Consider the following 26836-nt stretch of genomic DNA (forward strand, 5'->3'; position numbering starts at 1 on the left):
CCTGGAAGCGTGTTTGTGAATACAAAACGAGCATGTGGGAGGAGGGGGGGGCTCCACCTTCTTTAAAGATCAAGTCATAACAGTATAAACATATCTCAGGGGTCTTCAGAGAGGGACCTTGGAAACCATCCACATTATACACTCAGCTGTTTTAAAAACAGGGAATATCAAATGTGGGACTGAAATTAAAGTGTAGCCAGGTGAGGTGTTGTTGCTGTGAGTTAACGTAAGTGGGGATGAGCTACAGTAACACAAGACATAAGGTGAAACAAAATCAGTAAGATAACACATGACCAAAGGAGTCAGAAAATATACCTTTTGAAAACAAACACTTTCAATGATGTTGATCAATGTGCATTGTCCCTGGTTAAATGTCACTAAAAACAAATGTATAACATAATATATGTGTGTCTTGATTTCTATATCTTTTATTTTGGCACAAAAGTGTCACAACTGTCATTAGTTGTATACTACATAATACAATGTATGTACTCTATTGAATTAAACTGACATGTGTAAAATACACAAGTTAAATAGCATCCAAAATAAGGATGGTAAACTAAAATAATCTAATCAAATCTTGGGCAACAACTAGCCTATTGGTTCAGGCCTTGCTGATTATTGTTGAATACAAAAACCATAACCATGAGGTGGAAAGAGCATCATGGTACTCTCGTTTAATCTTGTAGGCCTTTATCATGACATTTATCAGCAGCCCAACGAGAAGCACATTTTGTACCCTGTATTGCACATTGGTAAAACAACCAGAGAAGAGGCTCAGTTTGCTGAAGAAGCTGCAGAGTGAATCGGAGAATAAACCATGTGACTGCAGACGCTGCTGTTCAGAGGAGCTGTCCAGGTGCTGAAATGGACCAGTGAGCAGCAGACCTGTCGTTATGTGTATGTGGCTGCAACTACGTGTGGTTTACACAACTGCTTTTAATACGTGATGTACATACATTTAAATCACACATGTGCACTTGTGTGTGTCGTTCCTCATGGGAACAAAAAGCAAGTCCATATGACATGAATAATGACATTTGAAGGTGAAGTAATGTTTAAAGATTAAGTTAATCTTAAAACAGTTAATCTGTAGTTTAACTTTAGGTTTATGGTTAAGGTTTAGGTGTAGGTGTACATTTGTTTTGGTTAAGGATAAGTTAGGGTTAGGTTTAGGTTATGTTCAGTTGAAGGAAAGAGTTCTGCAAGTATTATCTATAATTAAGGTTGGAGTAAGTCTCCAGGAAATCAATGTCAATGTAATGTCATGGAGACACGACTGTGTGTGTGTGTGTGTGTGTGTGTGTGTGTGTGTGTGTGTGTGTGTGTGTGTGTGTGTGTGTTGTGTGTGTGTGTGTAAAACTCTAGGACGATGTGTGTGTGATGATGAGGACCCCATTCTCACATGAGTTAGCGTGCCCCCGCAAAATAAGGGCTGCATTCCCAGAGAGAGAGAGAGAGCGAGAGAGAGAGAGAGAGAGAGAGAGAGAGAGAGAGAGAGAGAGAGAGAGAGAGAGAGAGAGAGAGAGAGAGAGAGAGAGAGAGAGAGAGAGAGAGAGAGAGAGGACTCCGCCTATACCGTCCAACATCCTGCTCCAGTCTGACGGAGGGACCACTACCCAGCAGAGTGAACCAGGGCCCCGCACAGCTCGACTCAGCACCCGGCGTGAACAAACGGACATGGGCTCCCCGTGAAACCGGGCGGTGGAGGGGAGAGGAGGTGGGAAAGGCGGGGGTTGGTCGGGGGGTATTGACGACCAGAGTGTGTCGGGAGAAGCACCCGGCGAGTGGACGAACAAAAGCACAACCGAGGCTGCCCGCAACCATGAGCCGCCCGCACTATTCGCCGGAGCTGCGGCTGCCGCGGCCGCCGTGCCCGCGGAGCGCGTCGTGAGGTGTGGCTCGGAAAACGCTCCGGGGGGAACCTGTCAGCCGAAACGACCCGCCGAGGAGGAGCGGGAGGAGGCGGCGGGGCGGCGGCGGCGGCGTCGGCGGTGGTGGTGGAGAAGATGTCCGCCTCCGTGGGGCCCCAGGGCGGCCCTCGCCCACCCACCGTGCCGCCATCCATGCCGGATCTGCCGGACCTCAGCCACCTGACCGAGGAGGAGAGGGAGATCATCATGGCAGTGATGGCTCGGCAGAAGGAGGAAGAGGACAAAGAACAAGCCATGCTAAAGTAAGGGCAGCATCCTTCCTTCTATCAGGTGGAACTTAGACACGCCGAACACACACACAGCTATGCCCGGTTGAACACTAATGATGAGGCTACCATTGTGTTGGTCAACCTCACACACACCCTCCACACCCAGCAGCCATTAGTCTGTCCTCAGCTCTGCACCTGAAGGTTTGTCTTTAATGGTGTGTGTGTCCCCAAAAACGGACTCACCAGTATAAAGGCACAATACATAGCAGTAACAGCTCTGGTTGTGTGTGTGTGTGTGTGTGTGCGTGTGTGTGAAAGAAGTCAGCATCACCACGAATACATCCTGTAGGATTGTGAGGGGTGGGATCAGCCAATATTAAAACATTATGCAGCCAAAGATGACCTGAAACAGGGTCAAACGTGTTACAGGTGTAGATGGGGCCGCGAGGAGGAGGACGGGGTGTGACAGTGCTCGTGATGGGGTGGGGTGGGGGCTTGGGATGAATCATAGCATCATCCATCCCTCACCCACTCGTTTTCATCAATGGGGACTGCACCCCATCCCTCAGCTTACACATCCAGCACCACTCCGGTTCTCCTTTTTACGCACGCATGCTGCCAGGAGTGGCTTTATCCGTTTAGTGTTTTTTTCCCGATGAGTGGATGTGTGTGTGTGTGTGTGTGTGTGTGTGTAAGTGAGATAGGTGGAGAGAGAGGGGATGAGATCGGCAATAATGGGAATTACTGTGGCATTATAGCTCACAGGCCTGGAGCGGCACAAACCGTTTTAAATGCCCGGTAGACGGACGCACGCTGCATGGTGAGGCGGTGTGTGCGATCATCTGCGCTCCCCCTCGGCGGAGCGAGGACGATGGGGTGTGGTTGGGAATCTTAGGCCCTAACCGGACACGATACAGACTAGAAGACACCGGCTATGTTATATTGCACATTTGAAATCCTCGATCAAATGGTCAATAGCCTACCGAGAATCGTAGAATAAGCAGTGACATGTTTCAGAAAGACGCAGAGATGTGTGGCACTAAAGGAGCATCATAGTGGAATAGCCAGAGATATAGAAGCATAGTAGTGTGTCACTTTAAAGGCACAAACACATAATATGTTATAAACCACACTGTCATGATGGGCTTCACCTTCCTCCTATACAGGGTTTGTTACAATTTAGTTTGATGCCTCAGGGGTTTCCCACACAAACCATGGCAGTTTGAACCACCATGCAGACTCTACAAGTGAGCTTGGCCTGTATGCTAATCTGTTTTACCCACACCTGCACTGGGACATGTGAGTGCCCTGTTCCTGGCTTCACAACGCTGGGTATTGTCGTCCCAGGTAGTGCAGCCTCCTATAAGTACTCTGGCTCTCGCTCTGATTCTAATGGCTGTTTTCATTTCCCGACTGCAGCCTGAAGGGAAGCTGGGTGAGAGCTGCTCCGGGCCCCTTGAGAGGAAGTTATGTATTTAATGTTCCATGAGACGCAGGCTCAGGTTCAGTCAATAATGGCTTCATCATCTGGCTAATCATTGATGGGGACCAGCACACCATGGACAAAGGAGAAATGTGGTTTCAGAAAACCATTCAAATAATTGCTGCTCTTTAAAATTTACCACGGCATATTGTGCAGGATTATCATGCAAGACACAATGAATATGAGGAGACTTTGCAGTATAGAGAGAGAAGACAGAAGGTATATCCTCTTGTTATCAAGGGGAAGCTTTATTTGGAGTTAACATACACCGAAGAGCCACTCTGTGCATGATGGGTAATATCAGAATGAGGTTTATTAGGCACAGTTCTAGATCAGACTAATGAGAACAACAAAGCCGGCTTAAATTTGGGCTCCATTTTTTACACGTTAGTCATTTAGCTGATGCTCCAAACTGACTTAACAGAAAAATGCTCTTTAACTGCCAGAATACTGACAATAAGCAGGTGCGTCTGACTATACAGTAGTTAGACCGCGTAAAAGCAAATAAACGTGAATAAATAGAAATACAATAGACATTTTTTTCAGAAATTGACGTATTTGGGGCAGAGTAAATGAGTCAGGGGAAAAAAGAAAGGACGATGCAGACATTTTGGACTCTCACAAGCTTACGTGACCTCTTTTAGGTTCAGATGAGTTCTTATTTTTATTTTATGTATTTATGCTCTAGTCTGTGATCTTCAAATTGCTTTTGCTTGTTTCGTATTGCTTGCCTTAAATCATTCATTTTTAACCTGTAAAGCACCTTGTAACTGTATTTCGAAAGGTGGTTATTGTTATTTTCATTAGCCATGACAGTGTGGCACTTGTTGTCCCACATGCAATTAGAGGGCAACTACTGCATGTGTTAAAAAATAAACCAACAAGACCTCCAAGGCCAGAGAGCATGTTTGTTACTTGGTTAAGCTTTTTTAATTCATCTTTTATTCAAGAGACGGAGCGGAGATCAAATTACATACAGTAGCCTATAAGCCAGTGATTTAAGTCTTTCATACAAACCAGCCATCAGGTACACACGCTCTGAAATACTATTTTAAATATTACAAAGTAAATCTTTGAAATCCAAAACTTCCATATGTGTTGTGTATACTGGATGCTTCTATCCATCCATCATCTATACCGCTTATCCTCTTGAGGTTCGCAGGAGGAGCCGGAGCTAATCTCAGCTGACATGGGGCGAGAGGGGGGGGGGTACACCCTGAGTACGTTGCCACCGTATTGCAGGGCCAGCATATAGAGACAAACAGCCCTTCAGTCTCACATACACCTACTGTCAATTTAGAGTCTCGAATTAGCCTAACCCAATCTTTATGTCTGTGGGAGGAAGCTGGAGCACTTGGACAAAACCCATGCTGACACAGGGACGACATTCAAAGTCTACAAAGAAAGACCCTGCGATCCTTCTTGATCCTTCACAATTGAAAACACAAAGAGGCCGGTGAAGACTATTGGCATATAACTCGGGTGATGAGTCTAATGAGACTGTGGTAAATTGTGTCAAGCTGTGTTACAGTCTGGTATAAGAATCTGAATGAAAAAACACATTTATTACTGTATAAGGCATTGTAAATATCTATAGATATACGTGTGCCATCACAAACATTTTGGTGCCAAAAATCTGTTATTATCTCCTGAACACAGACAATATTGACATTAATGGATATGATAGAGTCCTTGGCAGATCATCTAAATAATCCACTGACTCAGTGAGCTTCAGATAACAAGTACAACCACACTAAACAGCTTCCTTTGATCATAGAGCCATTGAAAGCACATTATTGTCCCATGGTGTCAGTTATGTGCTTTCTAACAAACTCTCTTTTTTCTGTCAGCCTCATACGTTTTCTCATATCACTGAAGTCATCCAAGTCTAAAAGCTGAATTTGGTTCCACACCTTTGAAGAAGGTTCAAAAGACTGGTCCTCCTCCTACATAGCCAGATAGATACCTGTATGTACGCAAATACATAAAGGTATGATTACAGCTTCCATACATGTAAGTATGTTTGAAAGCTACATTCATGAGAAACAGAAAATGGCAACACTGATGGAATTGATTATCACATCTGTAAAGCCTGTTGTTTGTTGACAGAATTGATTGTAAGTCGAGGAGGTGTGACTCAGGAGGTAGAGCAGGTTGTCCACTAACCACATCGTTGGTGGTTCGATCCCAGTCTCCCCCATACTGAGCCCCAAATTGCCCATGATGGCTGAGTGATGTGTGATGAGAAAATCCTGCTCATAGTGATGCACTGTATGATTGCATGTATGAATGGGTGAATGGCAAGTCTAGCAAAGAGCTTTATAAATACAGACCGTTTAACATTTATCTAACATTTTTTGATCATCATGGAAAAGATGACCTGCTCTAATGGGTGAAACAGTAATCAGACTACATGAGCAAAACATCGGATTGATATGAAATTGCAGTTCAGTCTGTTGATCAGGCTACTTAAGTAACCTTTGCTTTAACTATATCATTTATTTTGTATTTATTTTGTTTTAACAAGGTCGTAGGTCATTTCTTTAGTATAGCCAAACCTAGGGGCATTTAAACCACATGTTAGTGTTGTCATCTTAATCTTCACTGACAGAGGTGCCATAAACAACAGCCATCGATGATTTTCTCAGCAGCAGTGAAAATTCACATCCAAAAAGAACATTCTGTACCTTATGTGGAGACTATTGCACCTGGTCAGCACTGTTCAAAGTGGTTCCCTGAGACCTGAGCAGCTGGCAGTGATAAGGTTCGACTGATATGGGGCTTTATCTGTCGTGAGTTTAACCTCCAGCACGAGAGGAGCTGGATTGGCCTGATGTGTTGCTGAGCCAGAACACCTGGTTTTGGCCGCTGATAATTTGCTCTGGTCATATCATTAGAAGTCGGCACAGATTCACTGCGCTAACGCTCACACTGTCCACGTTTAGTGCACTGTTGACTTCAGAGGCTTCTTCCATTGACTTGTTAAACCACTATTGACTTCTTAATCCAGCGGATGTTAGTGGATGAGAGCTTTCATGCAGTGAGGAGTGAGTGAAATGCTGAACCGGCAGTGACCAACCCCTGCGAGGATGTGACGTCAAAAGAAACAACTCTCAGGTCGAGTCTTTTCTCTGCCGCCCAATGCTCCAAGTTCCCATCCACTCCTGGGAGCTTTTGTGGGTTCCAAAATGTAAATATAGAAACAATGTGTAAAATATTGATGCCCTCGGCAGAGAGGTTGTAGACATTTCAGACGTGGGTGGACATACACACAGGGCCTTAAGGCTGGAGTGGGGGAGGGTGGGGTTAATGGAGGCACTTTTGTTGCTATAAAGGCAGAGAAGTACAAGAAGACAGTATAAGCGGTAGTACTCGATGAATTTACTGGAATTTATTTCTGGCTTTGATAGTAGTTTTGGTAACATTTCTTAAATTCTTGAACAATATCTTATCTATGTACAAGGTGCAGATTTGACAGAGTTTGTTCCTTGACACCAGATGGACAGACGCAGAAATCCGGACCCGGAGCACAGGTGGAGGGAGGATTTAAAGGTTTTAAGGATTAGAGCAGTGGAAAGAGAGAGGAAAAGGGGAGACAGAATGAATGGGAAGAGCTTCTGTAAGGGGTCCCCACACATGCACACACAAACTGCTAATCTCTCTGTCCCAGGGCTCCCCAAGGCAGGAGGCTACAGGGTGCATTTAAAGGGCAGCGAAGCCCCCTCCCCGTCTACTGTCTGATGAGGTCGCTAGTGTCCACCAAGAGGTCAGCTGTAGGGTGGTGACAAGGTCAAAGCAAAAGGTTTTCATTATAAGGGGAAATAGGTTGACTTCTGATTGGATGTGTGCAGTTTGGTTTCAGTCTGTTTGACTGTTTCTCCTTAAAGATCTACAAGTTGATATTTGTATATTAAAAACAGTTCAAATGGCAAATGATGCTTGAGAATTCTGCTGCCTTCTAATGGAGCTTATGTTTACAATGTGGGAAGCCTTATGTGTTCAAAAGGTTAAATCACAAGAACACTTCTGCTGTAGAGGACAAATATTAATGGTAATATTAATGTTACTGTTGTGGTATTGAAGACACAGAGACTAAAAAGTTAGCAAGCTAGCATGGGCTAGCAAGTTCGCAAGCTAGCATGACGGAGGGCAAAGATGAGGCCAAGACAGCAAACATGGCAAAACTCATGGACTAAACACAATGCTAATTGTATAAGTGAGCTTCATCACCAGACTCTCGAGTTTCCCATAGCGCTAGGTGTCTTGAAGCTCACTCTTTTTCAAAACTCTACTAGTCTGATTCACTCTTTTGGCTCTCACCAGCCACATAAAGCAGCAAGCTATTTTGTGCGAAAACAAAAGCTTTTGAGAAGCCCTGTGTACACTACCTGTCCAGCATCAAACAGGGGGACAAAGTTAGTGGAGCCTTTAGCAGCGAAAGAGATGAATATTTGTCTCAGTTCATCATGTGGCTCTAGGCTTTGCGGTGACTACTGTGGGATACTTCTAATACGCGACTGATGCAAAAATTTAAAAAGAAATATCTCCTGCTGAAAAAGCGGTGACACACACTTGAAGACACCGACGAAGATGTCAAGAGAGTTTGAGTGATAAGAGCCGACGACGGTGTTGAGGTGCTGTAAACATGATCACGTGTTCTACGCAGCAGACTTAATACGTCACTTCCTGCCTCTGTCTGCTGCACCGGCTGCTCCATCTCTCGCCTGAATAATGTGGATTTGATGCTGTTGTGAACGAGTCTGTGCAGAAAACCTCCTGCTGTGTTGTGCATGTGTGAAAGACAAACTCTGAGGTAAAAACTCTGAGGTAAACTCCGTAGCCAATGTCTGAAAACGACTATATACAAACTCTCTTTCCGGTCTATGTGTGTAGTGTGACAGTATGTTGAGTTTTTGTTTAGCTCATGACTTTAGTTACAACCAATTTTAACATTTCAAGAACTGCTCCAACTATTAATGGTCAGTCTCATTACACCAAATGTTGAAATTCATGTTGTAAAAGCGATAGTGTCAATATTAACAGACAAAAGTGATTAAATGAAATGTCTAGCTCTGCATATGTATGTCTACTAACTGTTACAGCACAAATTCCTAAACACATTGAATTTTTAACCTCTTGGACAGCACACAAAAAACATACATCCTCTGCTTAGGTATCACAGCCTGAGACAAGGAGGGAGATGACACGAGTTGGCTGCTACAAATACAGACATTTACTTTAACAAAAACATAATTTAATTAATACAACGTATAGGAATCAGTAGGTCAGTCATGTAAAGCATGTATGGGTGAGTGGAGTGTGTTTGTAAGGCAAACAAAAATCGATGCTGCTGTTGGGAGTCAGGGAGACCAACCTCCCCCCCAGAGAGAACGAGGCAGAAATGAGGCAAGGCTTTAAAAGGGCAGAGCACACCGGGCCCAGGTGAGCACTGATGCAGCTGACGTCACCTCCACCAACAGCTCAGGGGAATAAAGCCCAGGGACATCTAGTGTCCAGGTGAGGGTGGAGGGGGTCGTCACAACTGTAAATGTATGAACAAAGATGGAAGAAGGATAATTGATTCTGCAGATTAAAAATTGGCCTAGAAATTTAGGTTATCTGGAATCTGGTAATCCTGAAAAAGATAGCAAGAGCAGGCTACACATGAAAAAATGTAACCAACCCCCACATCGGCGCTCATGTCAAAGCTAGTTCCCCAAAACTTGCACTGACAACTGCTAGAAGAAGACTTTTCCAAGACTCACTCGCTAGCTCTTGTCTCTGCTTCAGCGGTGTATGTATCTTCGGCTGAAGGTCATTGTTCAGTGAGAGCATGGGCAGGTTGTGCACATGCTGGTACGTCGGTTAGATTACAGACAGGTACGCTAGTGAGCAATCCGGTCCAAATGAAATGATTGGTTGTGTTTATTAAGTCCTGTGAGGGCCACAGACACCGGCTGTTTCTTTTTTATTTCAGACAACTTTATCTATCGATGGCTTTTGGGACAATAAAAGGATTTCAACAATAAAACAAAAAGTGTTTCAGACTTACAAACATACCCACTCAATCCTTAGGCTCATTGTAGTGTTGACAAAAGGTTTGCACAAAGTGAAGCTAACGCTTCTTCCTGTTGAAGTAGACTTGCTTTTACCTGGCTCTAAATGTCTGTTGTATCCACTGTGCTTTTTTTAGCCGTTGTTCCTATGATATGATTAGTTAACTGTTTATCTTTACCCTGTTTCAGATATCTGCTGCTGTCTGTTCAGGATAGTTTTAGCTGGCTAGCTGGAATCAACAGCATTAGCTAGAATCATATGAAGTCACTTAATTATGTCTCTAGAGTGAAAAAAAAGGGAAAATGATTTCCACTAAACCCAAAGTTGGTATCTTTCAGCTGGGATAAGGAGGAGCATTTTCCAGAGCAGACCTCGGGGTTTCAAGGTTTGTGGGGGAAAAATGCTAATGTTGAATTATGGATCAGGTCTGAAAATAGCTCACACTTGGAAGCAGTTCCTGAAATATTTAAATATTCACTTCACTGGCTGCTGTTGATGTTCCCAAGCTTTTTTTCTCCTTGTTAACCTGTTTTAGTTTTGGCCCACTGTTGAATTCCATTTATTAGCTATAGTGTGAAATGTTTGCATTGTGACCAAGTGTGCAGATGTATGTTTTTGTATGCTGGTGCATTTTTGTGTATGAATGTGTATGTGCCTTCCTGTTTTACATAGGTCAATACATGCAAGCTCATATAGTGTTTGTCACAACCCTGCTCACACACACACGCACGCACACGCACACACACGCACACACACACACACACAGGAATGCAGGCATCGTGTCTATATTGTATATCTGAGAACACTTGTGCTGCAGTACTTATGACAAGTGACACACAAACTGCACCACAAACACAGATGGTGTTGCTGTTTTGTTGGCCTGTGGATGAAAGCTTGCAGAAGGAAAAGTCAGCTCCTGCTAAGACAGATTGCCTTTGTTACTGTGCAGCTTGTCCTGTTTCCTTGCAGCTAGCCTCCGCTCTTTTTTTCCAAACAGCTGGAGAGAGTGTGAGTCTATGTGCTTTTTGTGAGTGTTTGTGTGTGTATTGTATTCAAAGTGTGCTGAATTGGATCTTCACACTTTGCTCTTAATTAAAAGAACTCAAAGGCAGTCGGGTGTATCTGTAACACCTGGAGGAATGGAAGTCGGTGGATGGGTGGGGGGTGGGGGGGGGGTGTAACTGTTTGTGTGTGTGTGTGTGTGTGTGTGTGTACATGATTTGTGTTTGTGGGACATCTGTTTGTCCTTCAGTCTGTCCTCTTTGTCGCATGTCTCAAAAAGCTTCATGTTGTGTTGTACTTCTCCCAGAGGTCCTGTAGGCTGGTATGCTCTGCGTATTTATTATTGTAACCATGACAACAAAGGTCCAGTATGCCTGTCGGGGTGCTGTAGTTCATATCAGAGGGAACAAACCACCTTCAGGTTGGAAACCTTGTTGAAACACACTATCATTGGCAATGGCACTGACACTGAATGTTGGAACTAAAAGTAGAACACATGCTTCACATTTGCCCAATGATCTTAATTCCTACACTTCTGGGGTCTCATTTATAACCGTTGCATACCCATCTTTTAGACCCCATTTTGTGCGTACGCCACTTCTCATGCAAATGTTGGGATCTATAAAAACAGACATGACGGGTGAATGTGCGTACTTCTATGCAAACTCAAACCCACGCGTACGAACATTTTGGAGACAGGAAAGTGGTGAGGCAGACGTGAGGAGGTGAATTTAAGACAGAGCAGCGCACTGGAGACCTCCAAATTAAACTTTAATTTCCAAATAATATCCCAGAGTGGAGGTTAGGATCCCACTTATGTGTGAAGTAATCGGTCCGATAGCTGTAAACTTAAATACTACCATGACACTCGTGCGTAATGCTGCGTGATGGATGCAGTGGCACTGAAGGGTTAGTTGGAAACAAGTGTTTAGATTTCCTGGCCCTTGATGGTGACAGACTCATCAGCTGATACAGATTCTATAGAGCCATCATCTTGGATCTTTGTAAAGAACGGGGTCCAGTATTACACAGACTGACCTATGGAACCAAACCGTACAAAACACACCAAAGTAATCACCACTCTGGAATAATTAGCCGACAGGTCTGTGTGTGATATGATTAACACTGTATACTTTTCACTGTTCTCCTTAAGGCCCATTTTGGGAATAATATAGTTATAGTTATGACAGCAAATTAAGTTTTCGAGTGTTTTCCAACATTCAGTTCCACCCGACAGCAAAGTAGATTAACTGACTCAAGACACTGCCTGACGCTGCTCCCACCACGTTTTGACAAGACACAACAAATGCACGTTGCTTGTTGTGCCTGTACCTTGAAGACCTGCGAACTTTGGGTGATGCTGGACAGTATCAACCAAACCACCACTGTAATTATGTTAGTTAAATATTGAAACAGTACAACTAACCATAAGAATTTTTACCAAAGTATACAGTGAAACCAGCAACTGTTTCATAGGCAGTGCAGTAAATTTATTACCAAGGATTGTACTATGACTTCTTGTGTGTGAGAGGGACTACATCTATAAACACAACAATAGTTGATTGACTGGGAGTTAAACAATCATGTTGTTAAAATATTTGGGTCTTTGAATCACCTTTCGGCCATGTAACATATATTTAAAATCAAATCACAGTCACACCTACACTTAATTTCACACTAAATGTATATTTGTATCCTGTGGGAACTGAGAAACAGCCTCGTGTTGGTGTGTTGATCATTAGCCACAGCAGCACAGGCTGAGAGGAGCGTAACGTGACAGTGAAAACCGATGTGGCCTGAGAGGATGGGAAGAAATGGTGGCTCGCACTGTGTGGCTGGGTGGGATTGTGAGTTATGGGTTGAGAGGGAGAGACCTGAGTGAGGCTCGGTGAGTGGCCTCTTTAGTGCTCCCAGACCTCCCCAGCATTAAAGTTTAATGAGAATGCATTCTGCTCCGGCTGACCAGGCTCTCTGAAAAAGAAAAAGTTTGATGAATTTACCCCACAATAAGGTTTGAATATTTTTTTCCAAAATACTTCTACTGCCCCTTTGAAAATATTTACAAGTTGATGCAATACTAACCCTAACACAGAGTAGTAAGGAGTGCAGTGTCTCTTTTATGTGTGATATGGTCTAATCTTATTTTAGTCCAGTTAGGAACAATTGAATACTACATTTTGTGTATGTATGTATGCATGTGTGCAGTGGTGGGTACAGTAAACAGTACTCAAGTAAAAGTATTGTTACTTTATAATTATAATGACTCAAGTACAGTAAAAAATCTCATAAAAAACTACTCACATAGTGAGTCACTTCTTTAGAATGTATTGCATTCAAACAGGATATTAAGACGTAATAACAATGTAAAGTGCACATTGATTGTAATTAATAAAGTGACATTCAAAACTAGGCAAATGCCAAAATACATGTTGTTCAGCACTGTTTGCTTTCAAACATCAAGAAAAAAACTTCACTGAATCCTCATAGGAAAGGCTTGGGTGCAGCCTGCATTGTGTGTGCACATGCATTCTGTTTCTAAAACTAAATGTTAACCTATTTAACCCAAGATAGGAAGATGCAGACATTCAAAAATAAAATAATATTCCAATAAATGAAACAAAAAAAACTCAATGCCATATGGTATACATCTTCCAAACTAGGTCGTGAGATAAACAGGGGAAGAGCACAAATATATCCACATGGTGTCGTTTCAGTGCCATATGCAGAACTGATAAAAGACAATATACATATGAAAAAACTATCAATACCTGCAGCAGATGCACAGCTGTTGGCTCACGCAGCCAGTGTGGCCCGGACAGTACACTGTCGGGCAATCACAGTGTCCCCTCAGCTCAAAGTGTTAAAATTTATATATCGTAGACATGGAAAAGTAGCGAGAAGTGTGTGGCCCAATGTAACGGGGTAGAAGTCATTTAAAAAAAATCATAAATGAATAATCTTCATTACACCATCATTTCATCTGTAGATCACTGTGCATGGAGGTTGGTGAGGGGGAAATCAAGTGAAGAGCAGGAGGAATTGAAGATGATGAGGAAGAAGGGGGGGCGACTGAGGCAGTGGCAGCTATAGCTGAGGCTGTTCGGATAGAGTGAGGGGATTAGAGGCTGCCTGTAATTACTGCACAACTACTCCATCAAGTAGAGTCATGGCTTATACATCACCCAGCAGGCTGTGTGAGGTCAGATGCTTTGTACACTGCATGTGATTTGTGTACTGTATGTGTGTGTCTCAGTATTTAAGAGAGGAAGAAACAGAGGGGACAATGCAGAGTGAATTGTATATACTGTATACAGCGATGTGGAGAAAACGATGGGAGAAATGCGATGTGGAATTCAATATACAGCACTGAGGACATGGGAGAGTGAGGTATGACAAGTTAAGAAGGAAAGGAAATGGGGGAGAGATATATAAATGGGAAATGAGAAAAATATAAATGCACGAAGAGGAGAGAGACAGAATGATGGAGACACACAAATATGCACACATACTCACTCTGACAATGCCAGAAAAGCACTCTGCTTCATAGATATGGGTAAAACACTTATAGCATCAATAAAAAGAGTTATCAACATCCAGGCACTGGCTCTGGGAGGGGCGGCTGTTGTCTGCTGCTGCAGAATGAAGACAGGCTGAAGCTGCTTGGCTGTGTGTAGCAGAAGGATTCAGTCTGTGTTACCAGAGTCTGTTACCATGGCCGGATTTGCATTTGGCTTCACAGAAATTGCAGTGAGCGTTGTCTGTGTCAAGTTCTGAAAAGTTAAACAACACTTGCTGTATTGTCATGTTAGTTTCTTCTTCTTCTTCTTCTTCTTCTTCTTCTTCTTCTTCTTCTTCTTCTTCTTCTTCTTCTTCTTCAGTTTTTGGATTTACTACCGTCACCCACTGATCTGGAGTGTGGACTCATGTAATCTCTCTTTTGCCTCCAGGTACTGAAATGTGCCACTTGTTTTATAACATGAATCATACTCAGTAGTACTAACATAATTCTATATGTATAAATGGGGCCTCAGTGTGGCCTGTTCCTTGCAATGAAAAGTGTCACAAAGGACATACTGGCAATGGACACATTTCACTATTCAGAAGAAGTGCAAGTGGCAGAGTTTGGAACACTTCAGTTATAAAGGAGCCTCTTTTTCTGCAAAATCTCATGACCTTCCAAGAGATTCTTTACCAAAAATAAACAACAAAGACAGCAGAAGACGTAGATTTATGTGTCGTTATTACTGCTGCTTTAAAGGTTGTGTACTAAATTGACAGTTTTATGTCCGTATAAGGACACTGGTACTGTGACATTGAATCCTGGAAAGAATGACAGCTGGGAATCAAACCCTATCAAGCCGAGAAGGATTGACCAGATTGTTTGAGAATTCGCTGCCTTAAAGATAGATACACACTGACCATCTGGGTGCTTTATATCTGCTGACGTTATAACGTTAGCCCCACTTTTCTAGCCTTTTGACTGAGGAGCCCAAATATGTAAAAATGCAGGACATCATAGCAGGCAAACAAGACAACAAAACAATATTTGCATTTGGTAAAGCATCGAACTGCTGTTTTTCTTTACCCCCTCTTACTTATTTTCCTCACTGACACTGACCACGCTGACTCTAGCAGGAACGTTATGTATTTTTATTCGTTGTTTCGGCACATAACACTGTTTGCATTTAAATATTGCTCATGTGCTTGCTTTTATAAACCAGCGTCGTTGACATCTATTGTTTTCCTTTCTCTCCTTGTTCTCATCCTGCCCATCTTCTTTCTATCATTCTGTCTCCATCCTCTTTCTATCATCCACTCCTCTTCTCAAGTGGTATTTATAGAGTGGCTCCGGATGCATCGCCTTCTCTCTTCCGATGGTCTCTGGCCCACGCGTGTTTCCGTCTTGGCTCTCTTTGTTCATCCTTTTGCTTTTTCACTCGTTCTCCTTCCATCACCACCTCTTCCTTCTCCCTGCAGACATCTGTTTGTCTATCCAGTTCTTTCTGAGATGGCAAGACTTCTGGGATCGTCAATACACCCCTCACCTGTTCGCCTCATCTTCCGGACTCTCTTTTTTACCCCACTGTCTCTTCTCTCTGTCTTTGTCTGCTCTCTTTCATTTATCACCCCTGATCACTTCGCCTTCCCCCGACTCCTCCTCCTCTTGCTGCCTCACAGCATGTGCCAACATGTCTGTCGTCTTCATTGGTCTCTAGCTCCCTTTAGAAGCAGAGATGTTTTTATTCAACACTGTGCTGTCATCAGTGTTGGGACTATTGATACAACATGCTTGTTTTTTTCGTTCATATAAAAACTTTGACAAATGTGCCAGTGTTTGGTTTCAGTTTGCTGAGCCCCGCCCCTGAACAGTGATTGTCCAATCACAGTCCTTGCATGTTGTCCACATTCTCTAATGATGTGTATGAGGCAGTACTTCTACTTCATATCTCAACAGTGTTGTTTCTTTTGTCTTAACAAAAACAAAACCTGTAAGGAGTGGATTAAAGCATGAATGGCTTCCCTAGCTACCTTAAGTTCCTAAACAGGCATGTCGTAAGTTAACAACATTATTTAAGTAACTTTTCAGAACTGGAACATCCATGGTCCTACAAGGTCCCATCACATTATAGTTTGGGGTAATCAATATGTAAATTGCTTGAATTACAGTGTATGACAGACAGACAGACAGACAGACAGACAGACAGACAGACAGACAGACAGACAGACAGACAGACAGACAGACAGACAGACAGACAGACAGACAGACAGACAACATACCACTTGCTGTTGTAACCACCATTTTGAAAATGTAATAGAATTTAAAAGAGGAAATGTTGTAAATAAGCCTTATCTTGTGGCAAGAAGCAAATTATGAGCTCTATAGGTTACTGGTATACATCATCGGATGCCATCAAATATGGATCAAATACATACACGTCAGTGGCTGTTTTCTTCTCAGGCAAACATGAATGATCCTAGAAATATGCTGAAGCTTTGCTGTAGATTGTTAGTAGGATTTAGATGCTAACAGGCAGAAGTGATGTGTGTCAGAGTGCTCTAATACGTGCACATACCTCAGTCAATCTGCACCACCTGACCCGCAAAAATATGGTAATCAATCACGTTAATCAATGTTCTAGTCTTAATGACCACTCAAAGCACTTTACAGTACAGTTTTGCCATCCACCCATTCACGCACGTGCAGCACTTTCTCTATCATACATCATGGGGTTCAGTATCTTGCCCAAGGACACTTCGGCATGCACATTGGGGGAGACGGGGATTGAACTGCCAACCCTCTGGTTAGTGGATGACCTGCTCTTTCTCCTGTACCACAGCTGCCCAGAAACAATGCAACCTTCCAATCTTAATGATGTACAATATAACGGCCGACAGGAGCAGGTCTATTCTGTCTTTTTCAATTCGGCCAAATCTTCACAAGTGGACTTGCACCCTCTGGTGTGAGAAACAGAGAGAGAGATAGAATGTTGCTTGGTTATTCATAAATAGTCTGGTCTGTTGTCCCCAGCTGCTACTGTGAAAGGCTTCTTCTTTAGGTCATTAAATCTCAAGCAGGACACACATGTCACTTCCCGTTGGCTCTTTAATCTTTATAACTTTTTTTTGCAGAGTCTAATGCCCCACAAAGCCCATTCTGTCTCATCACACTTTGTGCAATGACAGTTTCAGCTATTTCTGCAGAAACATACAAACTATTTCTTTAACTTTTTGTGTCTCCAACGGAGAAAGTCTTGCCGTCACCAGGAATCAGCTGATGGGACAGAAATAGTCTCTCTCTCACACACACACACACACACACACACACACACACACACACACACACACACACACACACACACACACACACACACACACACACACACACACACACACACACACACACACACACACACACACACACACACACACAAACAAACACACACAGAGAGCCTTCCCCTTTCCATCCTTGGGCAATGTATTCATAGCGGTGCTAATTAACAACTCCACACCAGTGGAGAGAGATGGGTAGAAGGAAGAGAAGAGAGAAGAAACAGGATAGGGAGGGAGGAAGGGAGACATGATCAGCTGAATATTTGTAGCATTAGGCAAATTCAAACCCATACATGCTTATGTTTTATGTCTTATACTTTTTTTTTTTTTAACGTTGCATGGGTATGGGTCTGTGTGTGTATATGTGTATGTGTTTTCATTTGCACACTTGTTTTGACAAAGCCAAAGCAGGGCTAACTCACATCTAGCTCTCTGGCTGTGCCTCCTGGCCCATGGCATTGACCTAGAGAGAGGAGACAGCCACAGTTCAGCTGGTTCACACCACTTGAACTCCTCTAGTCACAGTCTGCTATGGCCACATGCCAACAGCGTTAGTAACACATTACAGTAGATTCTGCTTTTATAGAAATGAAGTCACTAATTCTGTTGTTACATTACAGGGTTGGGTGTATATGTGTAGGGTTGGGTACAGAAATCAGGTACCGGTTCCTACATGGCCGGTACCTACAGGACCGAATCACAATGCCGATTTTGGTGCCTCAGTTCAGTTCAGTGCCTGAGCTTTGTACTAAAATAGTTGCTTTGCTTACAGGCACCATAAACATCACTGCACGTGTCTAGTTAACACAGCACTTAACTCTGGTAACAACACACTCTGGCTCTGGCAGCCTGTGGTGATAGCCTACATTTAGCTAGTAGCTATCGCAAACTCGAGTCGACATAACAACAAAATGCCTAAAACTAAATGGTTGAAAGTGTGGCTGTATTTCATGGGAAAGGATTCTGACAACTGGATGTGCAGCAAATTTCAGCCTTGATCTGGGAGCCGAGGAGTTCCTGCTGCCAGGTCCCGGGAGTTGGTGGCAATCCGCCAGTAAACTGAGAGAAAGAGAAGGAAGGGAGGAACATGACAAACTTAATGAACCCCATGGCGAAGCAAGGATACATATTATGAGTCAAAAGCATCTTAAGGGAAAAAGGTCTGTACCAGGGAATTGGAACAATACAAAATTGTGTGAATTGCTCAACAATCCAATCCAAAAGGTGTGTTTACCTTGTGGCATGGTAACAAAAATAAACATGGAGAGGTACCGTCACTGATTGGAGGATACAGTTTGGTTGGACCTTCGCTGTCATGGTTACATTCGGATTATCAGTTTCTCATTGGAAACAACAGTCTCCTGTATAAAATTCATGTGATTTGTTGACCCATCTGTCCACCCCAGGCTCCTATTGGTCAGCCTGCTGGATCCATTTTGACAGGATAGCTTTCTGTGATTGAATGTGTCTGTAGTTGTAGTAGTAGAGGAGCCTGTATATGTCACCTGTCAAGTCCACACACCAACACAGTGTATATCCAGTAAAGAGTTAACATTAGTACAACATAATTCAGGCGTTTGAGAAATTAGTTAACTGGAAAAAAGGACATGGGCCTTTAAAAGGGTTGTGAGTTCATCTACACAAGTGACTAACAATGCAAATATTCTCTCCCTGCTCTTGAGTGAAATCAGTTGAAGAAAGATTGTATCTGCTGCAACAAAATATTTCAGTGCTCCTCCACCACCTGTGATCCAAGGAATGGTGGCTGAAGCACAGTGAGGTTCGGGCATGTAGTCAATGAACACACAGTAGAGTGAACACCAAGAACGTGTCCTTACCTGAGAACACATCTCTCCCTGTGTCTCACAGAGTGGATACGGATGAATATGGGAGCTGTGTGCTGACTCAGAGGACAGGGATCTCAGAAATCTGGACTAATCATTGTCCTTAAATAGGGTGCACATTTAACAATGCGAGGTTGGTGAGGTTGCACATGTTGGGTGGATACTGTAGGTGTTTGTATTTGCATATCGTTTCTTCACATGTAACTCTCCAGCTGTCATTGACATTGTCATTGTGACTAGAAATTGTGCAGTATATCTATATTTGTGGATTTCACCGTTCTGTGCCAGTCTGACACTTTCCGTTTGCACCCTTGGTGAGAGCATGTTACCATGACACATTCTTTGTCACTGACATGATGCACTGTGAAGCAGTTTCAAAATTGAGAAAGAAAACTGGAGCCATAATGTTTGTCTTCGTTTGTCTGAACTAAGAACTAGGCTACAGATACAAATGCAGTGATTATGATTTGAAGCTGGATGAATCAATATTCCATATTAACCACATGGTGAAATGGGCTCTGTTAAAACCTTTTTGCATCTTTCAGCTCCTTGTCTTGGTTTCCAGTGGCAGCAGGCGGCTGGCCTGAGCATATTAATTCTGTTCAACATAGCTGTTAGAGTTATTCACGTTGGTGGAGGCCCAGACAGAGCAAACAAAAAAAATTGTGAATTCAAGGGCACAGAAGCATGTATCAAAACTCATTAATGATCATGAGTCTATTATCGACATGACAGTATGTCAGTTGTTGTGTTTTCAACTTGTTTTACTGACCCCAAATGGCTAAATAAACAAACTGTTACAACCACAACAACATTTTTGACAAATTATGAAAGTAACTAAAATCAAGGTATATGAGAACATACTATAAAACATCTAATGTTGTGGGGTCCAGATTTTAATGAATGTTCACTGACCTGCTGACATCTAGGAGACACTTTTGTGTTGAATGACTTTTTCTAAAGAGATTATAGTCCAGACCAGACGTTAGAATTTTTAATGTAGACATTTTTCGTCAAAGAGGATGAGGCACTCCTCACTGCTGCAGAGCTCCCTCGTGATTTAGGCTGAGAACACCAATTTAAAAAGTCACCTTGTGCTGCTTTACCAATGCACGTCTGCTGAATGTGTGGAAGCAGTAGAAAAGACTGATGAAACCATGGCTCTAAGAACAGCAACAGCTGGTGCACTGACTCCTGCTGACACCCAGCACTTGATGCCACCATGTTGCCATGACAACTGCCTGTGCACCCTCTGTTTCTGACAGCTGTTCCCATGGTGCCTGGGCTTGGCTCAGCCTCTGGACTCCCATTGGCAGGATAGATAGCTTCTCGGGGTCAAATGTCACTTTGATGACGTTGCTGCTGTAGCTGTGTCATGTCCTTTTTCCATTAGAATTACGTACGGATTAGTTTAGTTTAGGTTTGTGTCGACTCCAGAATCCATTTATCAACATTTCAGCTCAATCAAAGACTTCTTTAAATAGTTTTGAGTGAAAAATAATATTCACGTGCAATTCAAATTCATACATTCCATGAGTGTATTTGAATTTATAGACTTCACATTTTATTTTCCACTCGATAACATCAAAAGCAAAACAAATCAAAAATCGAACTATGTGAATTTGTACGTTCATGGAATGATTCTTGTTGTCATGCAAATAATCCTCTTAAAATATAGCACCAGATAAGGCAGTTCTTACCTTCTCTGTTTTCCCTTAAGATCAAATGAGTCAAGTAGATATAAATAACAGGGTTCGGATTAGCCACAAGCTAGCTCACATACCAAAAGTTAGGGGTTCCCAAATGGTTGTTTAACCATATATAGCTATAGCTACTATACTGGCAATGCTAACAGGTTCATCTACAGTTCACAAACTAACTATTTGGCTTAGTAGGTAGCTTGCTAGGAAACCAGTTTGAATAGCAAGCATTAAGTTTAACTTTGTTTAAATTTCTGAATAAATAATGCAAACGTAGAAAAAATTATACAATCTTGATTTTTAAATTAAACTGTACTCTGATTACCATGTATTTAATTTGTACGAGGTTATCTTTCATGCTTTCCTTACACACCTTCAGCAATTTTTTTAGAAAACCATGTACGATGCTTAGGCTTTGTGTTGTAGAGTTTCATTCTGTAACCTTAACAGTGTATTTTTACAGAAAGTACACATTTCATTCAACATTTCCTGTGACATAATTACTGTCCCAACCATTGCCCATGTCAGCTGATTGGCCAAGATGTGTCCCAGTCTGCTCGTCACCTCCCTGGTCCAACTGTGTTTGGTGGCAGTCTGCTGTGTCTGCGCCATAGCACTCGCCACAGGCAGCTAGAAAGGCTGTAGTGAAGAAGAACTACCTCTGTCTACTCATTCCCTGGAATAGAAATAGTTCTATTGACTGTAGAACTGTGTATTTTGTGGGATTTATGTAAAGTTTTGTTGATGGGGGCTTTTTTTGTAAAAAGAGAGCTTTTCTCCGAATAGTACTCTGAAAATCAGTATTCTGCGAAGGCACATCGTTCCTGGACTTTGGATGGGTGAGGGTGGAGGACAGCTCTTGGTTTTATTTCGACCACAAAAAGCTGCTGACAACAGATCAGCTGTTATGTACTCTACCTCTTTCCTAGCCGGCAGCTGAGCACTGTAGACAGGAGGACATGTCTACTTTCAACAGTGCCAGGTGATCAATGTAACCAGAATATTTTTGGATTGTTTGGTTGTTGGTTGGACAAAATGACTAAGTTGAAAGTTGCCTTGCGATAATGCAACATGTGATTATAGATTCTAGTTAATCAACTGCTCTGTTACACTTGTATTTTAAGAATTGTGCAGGATTTCTCGAGGTGTTCAATGTTCTGCTAATAGCCAGCCTTCCACTTACTCAACTTTCTTTTGAGGGTGAAGAGATTCAGTGGGAATGACTCATTTTTACTTCAGCAAATGTGCAAATGTATAAATGCCAGTGCGCTACATGGTCTAGATGTCTCAGTTTAGCAAATGACTTGCAGACACGACTGTGAAGTCAGTGTGCTGCCAGAGAATTAACCAGAGTTTGTCTACTTCCACAAATAGGCAAATTAACTAAAAGGCTGTGAATGAAGCCATCTCCTTCCTCTCTATCTCTCTCACTCAGCGAGGTAATTAAAGTGCCTGTCTGGGTCCCCTATATTAGAGCCATGGTATGCTAATGCTGTATTCCTTTGACAGTTGTGTTGAGACAACATTGTGCCTGTTTCCACATGTCCTGATTTTCAATTCACACTTGGGCTATTTTCATCATAGACATCCCAGGAAGCAGAGGGGAAAGGCTGTGAGCCACCAAGTAAAACTGAGCCGAAGTTTCTTTTTATTGCGTGCATGGTTTTTTTGAAAGGCACCTTTCAAGTGGTGCTCTACTTGCCAGTTATTTAGCCCCAACTGAAATGTTGTTCTCAAACACACACATGCATTACACTGCTTTGTGTTTCTGTGTTTCGGTTTATTCAGTCCACAAAATGAATCACTGATTCAGAAATCCCTCCAGGTCCTTTTCTGTTTTAGTTTTTGTAAATGTGTGGATACAGGACGATCTGAACTGTGCTAGAAGGTAAATTACTAATATTTCATATAGTCCATGATGTACAACTAACGGGCAATGTTCAACTTTTCTCTTCCCTCTCTCTTAGAACACTGCACCAGCAGTTTGAGAGCTACAAACAGGAGGTGCGTCGCATCGGGGCGGACACACGGCGTCAGCAGACCCAGCCGAAGGACGATGCGCCCACCTGCGGAATCTGCCGCAAGACCAAGTTTGCTGACGGCTGCGGTCACCACTGCTCCTATTGCCAGACCAAATTCTGTGCTCGCTGTGGAGGGCGGGTCTCTCTGCGCTCCAACAATGTGAGAAACTTGACCTCTGACATCTTCTTTCTTCCTCGTGTGCTCACCTCATTCCGGCTGTAGTTGTACTGTTGGTCCTTCCGCTTCTGTGTGTTTGTTGACGTCTGCTTTTTTGCTCCCTGGTCACACTTTGGTGAGACCAAAGTGTATTGGGAGAATGGCTTGGCACCAGTCATCGGCTCATTTCTTAAGTCTGAGGCTGGTTAGTGTTGTGGAATGGTTATAAAGTGAAACACTTGAGATCACTTGATTGTGAAAGCACACCAGTTACAGCATCTGTGTTGTCTTGTGTGTCCTGTGACTGCACTGCAGCCATCAAGCATGCATGTCCCACAGTGACAGTGCTGCTCCCCTCAAGCAACATGTCCTAACAAAGCCAGTGAAAACCTTTCCATAAAAACTACCATACTGAAAACAGCTTAGAGACATTTTTTTTGTGTTGTTGTGAGGGACAACAGTTGGCATCGCTCATTTAGAACAATCACATTCCAACCTGGTTTCACAGCAAAGACCGGAGCGAAACAATTTCTCAAACAACTCTAACAGCATCATCCACTTATTTTCTTTCAACATCTCTTTGCTCAATTTGATCCAAACCCAAGTATTATAATATATTTTCACCAAAATTGCTTTCACTAATTCCAATTGACGAATGTAAATATCGAACGTCACTAGTCAAAAAAATGGAAACTGTTTTGGGACATACTGAAGTTATATGGACACACATCAGTCAAGCCTATTGGCAGTGAGTATTTGATTTGATTGAGTGTTGCACTCTTTCGCCATTAAACATTTATCTGATTCTGCTTTTTAAAGAGGGTGGCAGTGTAGCTGGGGAAGTTATAGTGATTTGTAAATGTTCTTTTAATAAACAAGTCACTTACTAACCATACTAATAATAATTATAACAATTTGTTAAGAATTTTTTTTTTCTATGCTTATTTAAAGAACACAATGTACTTGAACAATGAACAATATTCAAAACATATTCAATGATGTGTGTATTTGCTCAAAGCTATAGAGCTATAACAGTGAACAAGGAATGACTTAAAAGAGCACCTTACTGAATTAGGAATTGTGAGGGATGTTGGACACATCTCTGGCCCCTCTGTGTAAATTATAGCTCTTTTATGGCCCCTGATATGGAAAAACCCTAGACCTGCCACGGTTGTGAGGCTGAACTTATGCAGTGCTTTAAGCTAAATGACAACATCAGTTTGCAAACATGCTCACAATAAAAAATAATTCAAAAATGTGCCTATTGGCACCAAAGAGGTGTTTTCCATGTGTTTAATATGAATCCAAAATATCAAAATTCAAATGATCATCAAAAGACCATGAGTGTCAAGTTAGTCGAACTTGTACTTGTGATATATCACTCGATAGAACCTGCTGGAGATTAGATAAAGCAATTAATCAATAAAGTCAAAGTGGCTAAAAAGAAAAAAGACACTGAGTAGTGCTACACTTACGCTACAAACAACAGGCAACACTGTTATACATCAATGACCCACACTATAACAGCAAATCAAAACCGTTAAGAAGAATCTAAGACCTGACTACCAGATTGGATCAGTCTGGCCTCCACCCATAAACCAAACATGTTTGAGCTATTTTAAGTCCCAGCCCTCTCCCATCCAAACGTTCTCTGGGCTCCCCTCCAACCCAAGAGAGAGGACCTCCTCCTGACTCTGTTACCTGGACATGGGCACTACACCCTTGGCCTGCTGGTCCCCAATCTGTTCAGTATCCGCCCATCCCAGCTGGACCTCTACTCACACTGGCACCACATGAACTCAAAGGCCTGGGGATAAACATAGTATCCCTGATGGTAAAGTCATTAATATTACGTTGACAGAGGCAGGCTGTAACGTGGAAAACAAGAGACTAGCATGGAGTTAATGTGATCTATAAATAACACAAATAAAGCTAAACATTCAGCTGAATCAAAAGATTCAAAATAACATAAATCAGTATCTTTTTTCAAATAAGGCACGTTTTATTATGGAAAGCTTAAGCTTTCAAAAGGATTTGTGAAAATGCAACTACTTAATTTAACCACTTAACCAAAACAGATCATGGCACAATTTGATTTATAAAATCCTCATAAAGGATAAGAGAACATTCATTATTTTCTTTTATGCGTGTATATTCGTGAAAGGTTGTGTGTGTCCGTATGTGTTTATTTGAGTGTGTGTGTGTATATTGTTGTGTGTGTGTGGTAGGGATGCTTTGGAAGTGATGAAGCTCCTTTAGTCTTGGTGGTGCTTGCCTCTGTCCTAGGTTGTCCAGTAGGCCAAGCAGAATAACAGGATTAGGAAAGTGGGAGTTTTGGTGATTTTTTTAAAATCCTCTCTCCTGCTCACAGTTTGCTAATTTACTCCAGATCAGCATCACTTTGTTTTTCTCCAGTTTTGCAGTTTGGCTTTCTTTTGTTTTGTAAAATAATTGGAGGATAAATATACCCTCCAAAAATGCATGTGTCCAACAGCTTGCTTCATCAGATGTATGTATCCAATTGAAATAGCAAAAATACAGCTGGTACAGAGGATTGCCACCACTACTTTTGTAATGTAGTACACAAGAATCCTTGTGTAAAATAAAATAAATACACAATACTTGTGTAAGATAAATCCTTTATCTTTGAAGGGTCAGTTCATCTGCATTACATTAGACACACACACAAGAAAACATTGTTATTATTCTACCAGTAGTAGTTTCTATAAAAGGTATACATATACATATTTGTTAACCCTATGTGTGTGGGTGTGAATTTATGTGTGTATATATGTGTGTGTGTTTTATGTATGGCAATTTATATTTTTAGTCATAAAACAGATTATCTATTTGTGTCTTGCAAACCTATCTATAAAGAAAACTTTGAAAATCCCATCTTATCTGAGAAGGGACTTTCATTTATGGCATTGTAAGGGTCAGTAAAATAAAAAATATGGGGTAAAAATATGAGGCCATTCAGTTTTATTTGCTCGTAAGCAGCTTACTGTAATAATTAATCAATTCCTATTGGCAGAGCTGTGCAGTGCTGCCCTGTGCCCTGCAGAAGGCATCACAGCAACAGGCTAAACACCATCCAAACACTGATTTATGCCATGAGCATTCCCCTTGCCTAACATGGTGGAAATGGACATATTATAGTGTATTACAAATGATAGAATAATTCATTCATCAAATTGTAGTTGTATAAATCTACAGTATTGATGACATTAAGAATTACATAAAAACAACGACCTCTTTAAAGTATCTTGAGATCAAAGGAAGAATTCAATGAAAAAAATGCTAAGTAGCTCAACGATAATTCAAAAGATTTTTTTAGTTTTGCCTTATATAAAATCTAATATATGAAAAACGCGAATATATGAAAATTAAAAGACGTTGAAGGGTTTTTGTTCCAGAGAAGAAGTGCTTTTGCTGTCCCAGTTTCCTCTTGGTGTTGAGGAGCTGTGATTCATACTGATGTTGTCACAGGTCATGAGTCACACCCAGGTCATGCCAAGCTGGGTCATGCATGTCATTGCAGCCAAACATGTCAGTGGTCACTTACATTCACATACTGTCGTCCCCACCGCCTCAGACT

The 26836-nt window shown here is 42.1% G+C and overlaps 1 protein-coding gene across 25 annotated transcripts in view; it reads left to right on the forward strand.

Annotated features, from left to right (window-relative positions):
* The first annotated feature begins 1526 nt into the window (after window positions 1-1526).
* The window catches only part of rims1b (regulating synaptic membrane exocytosis 1b), a 71929-nt gene continuing 46619 nt past the window's right edge, over window positions 1527-26836 (forward strand). For 12 of the 25 annotated variants that reach the window (XM_047344310.1, XM_047344306.1, XM_047344321.1 and 9 more), the window contains exons 1-2: window positions 1538-2176; window positions 23028-23241. In XM_047344310.1, coding sequence (XP_047200266.1) covers window positions 2010-2176; window positions 23028-23241 — 381 coding nt within the window. In that variant the 5' untranslated portion in view covers window positions 1538-2009. Of the gene's footprint in view, window positions 2177-23027; window positions 23242-26836 lie in introns of all 25 variants that reach the window. The other 13 variants (XM_047344312.1, XM_047344328.1, XM_047344333.1 and 10 more) reach the window with 5 other exon arrangements.

The sequence above is a fragment of the Hippoglossus stenolepis genome, chromosome 2 (genome assembly GCF_022539355.2).
Source record: "Hippoglossus stenolepis isolate QCI-W04-F060 chromosome 2, HSTE1.2, whole genome shotgun sequence".
NCBI lineage: Eukaryota > Metazoa > Chordata > Actinopteri > Pleuronectiformes > Pleuronectidae > Hippoglossus > Hippoglossus stenolepis.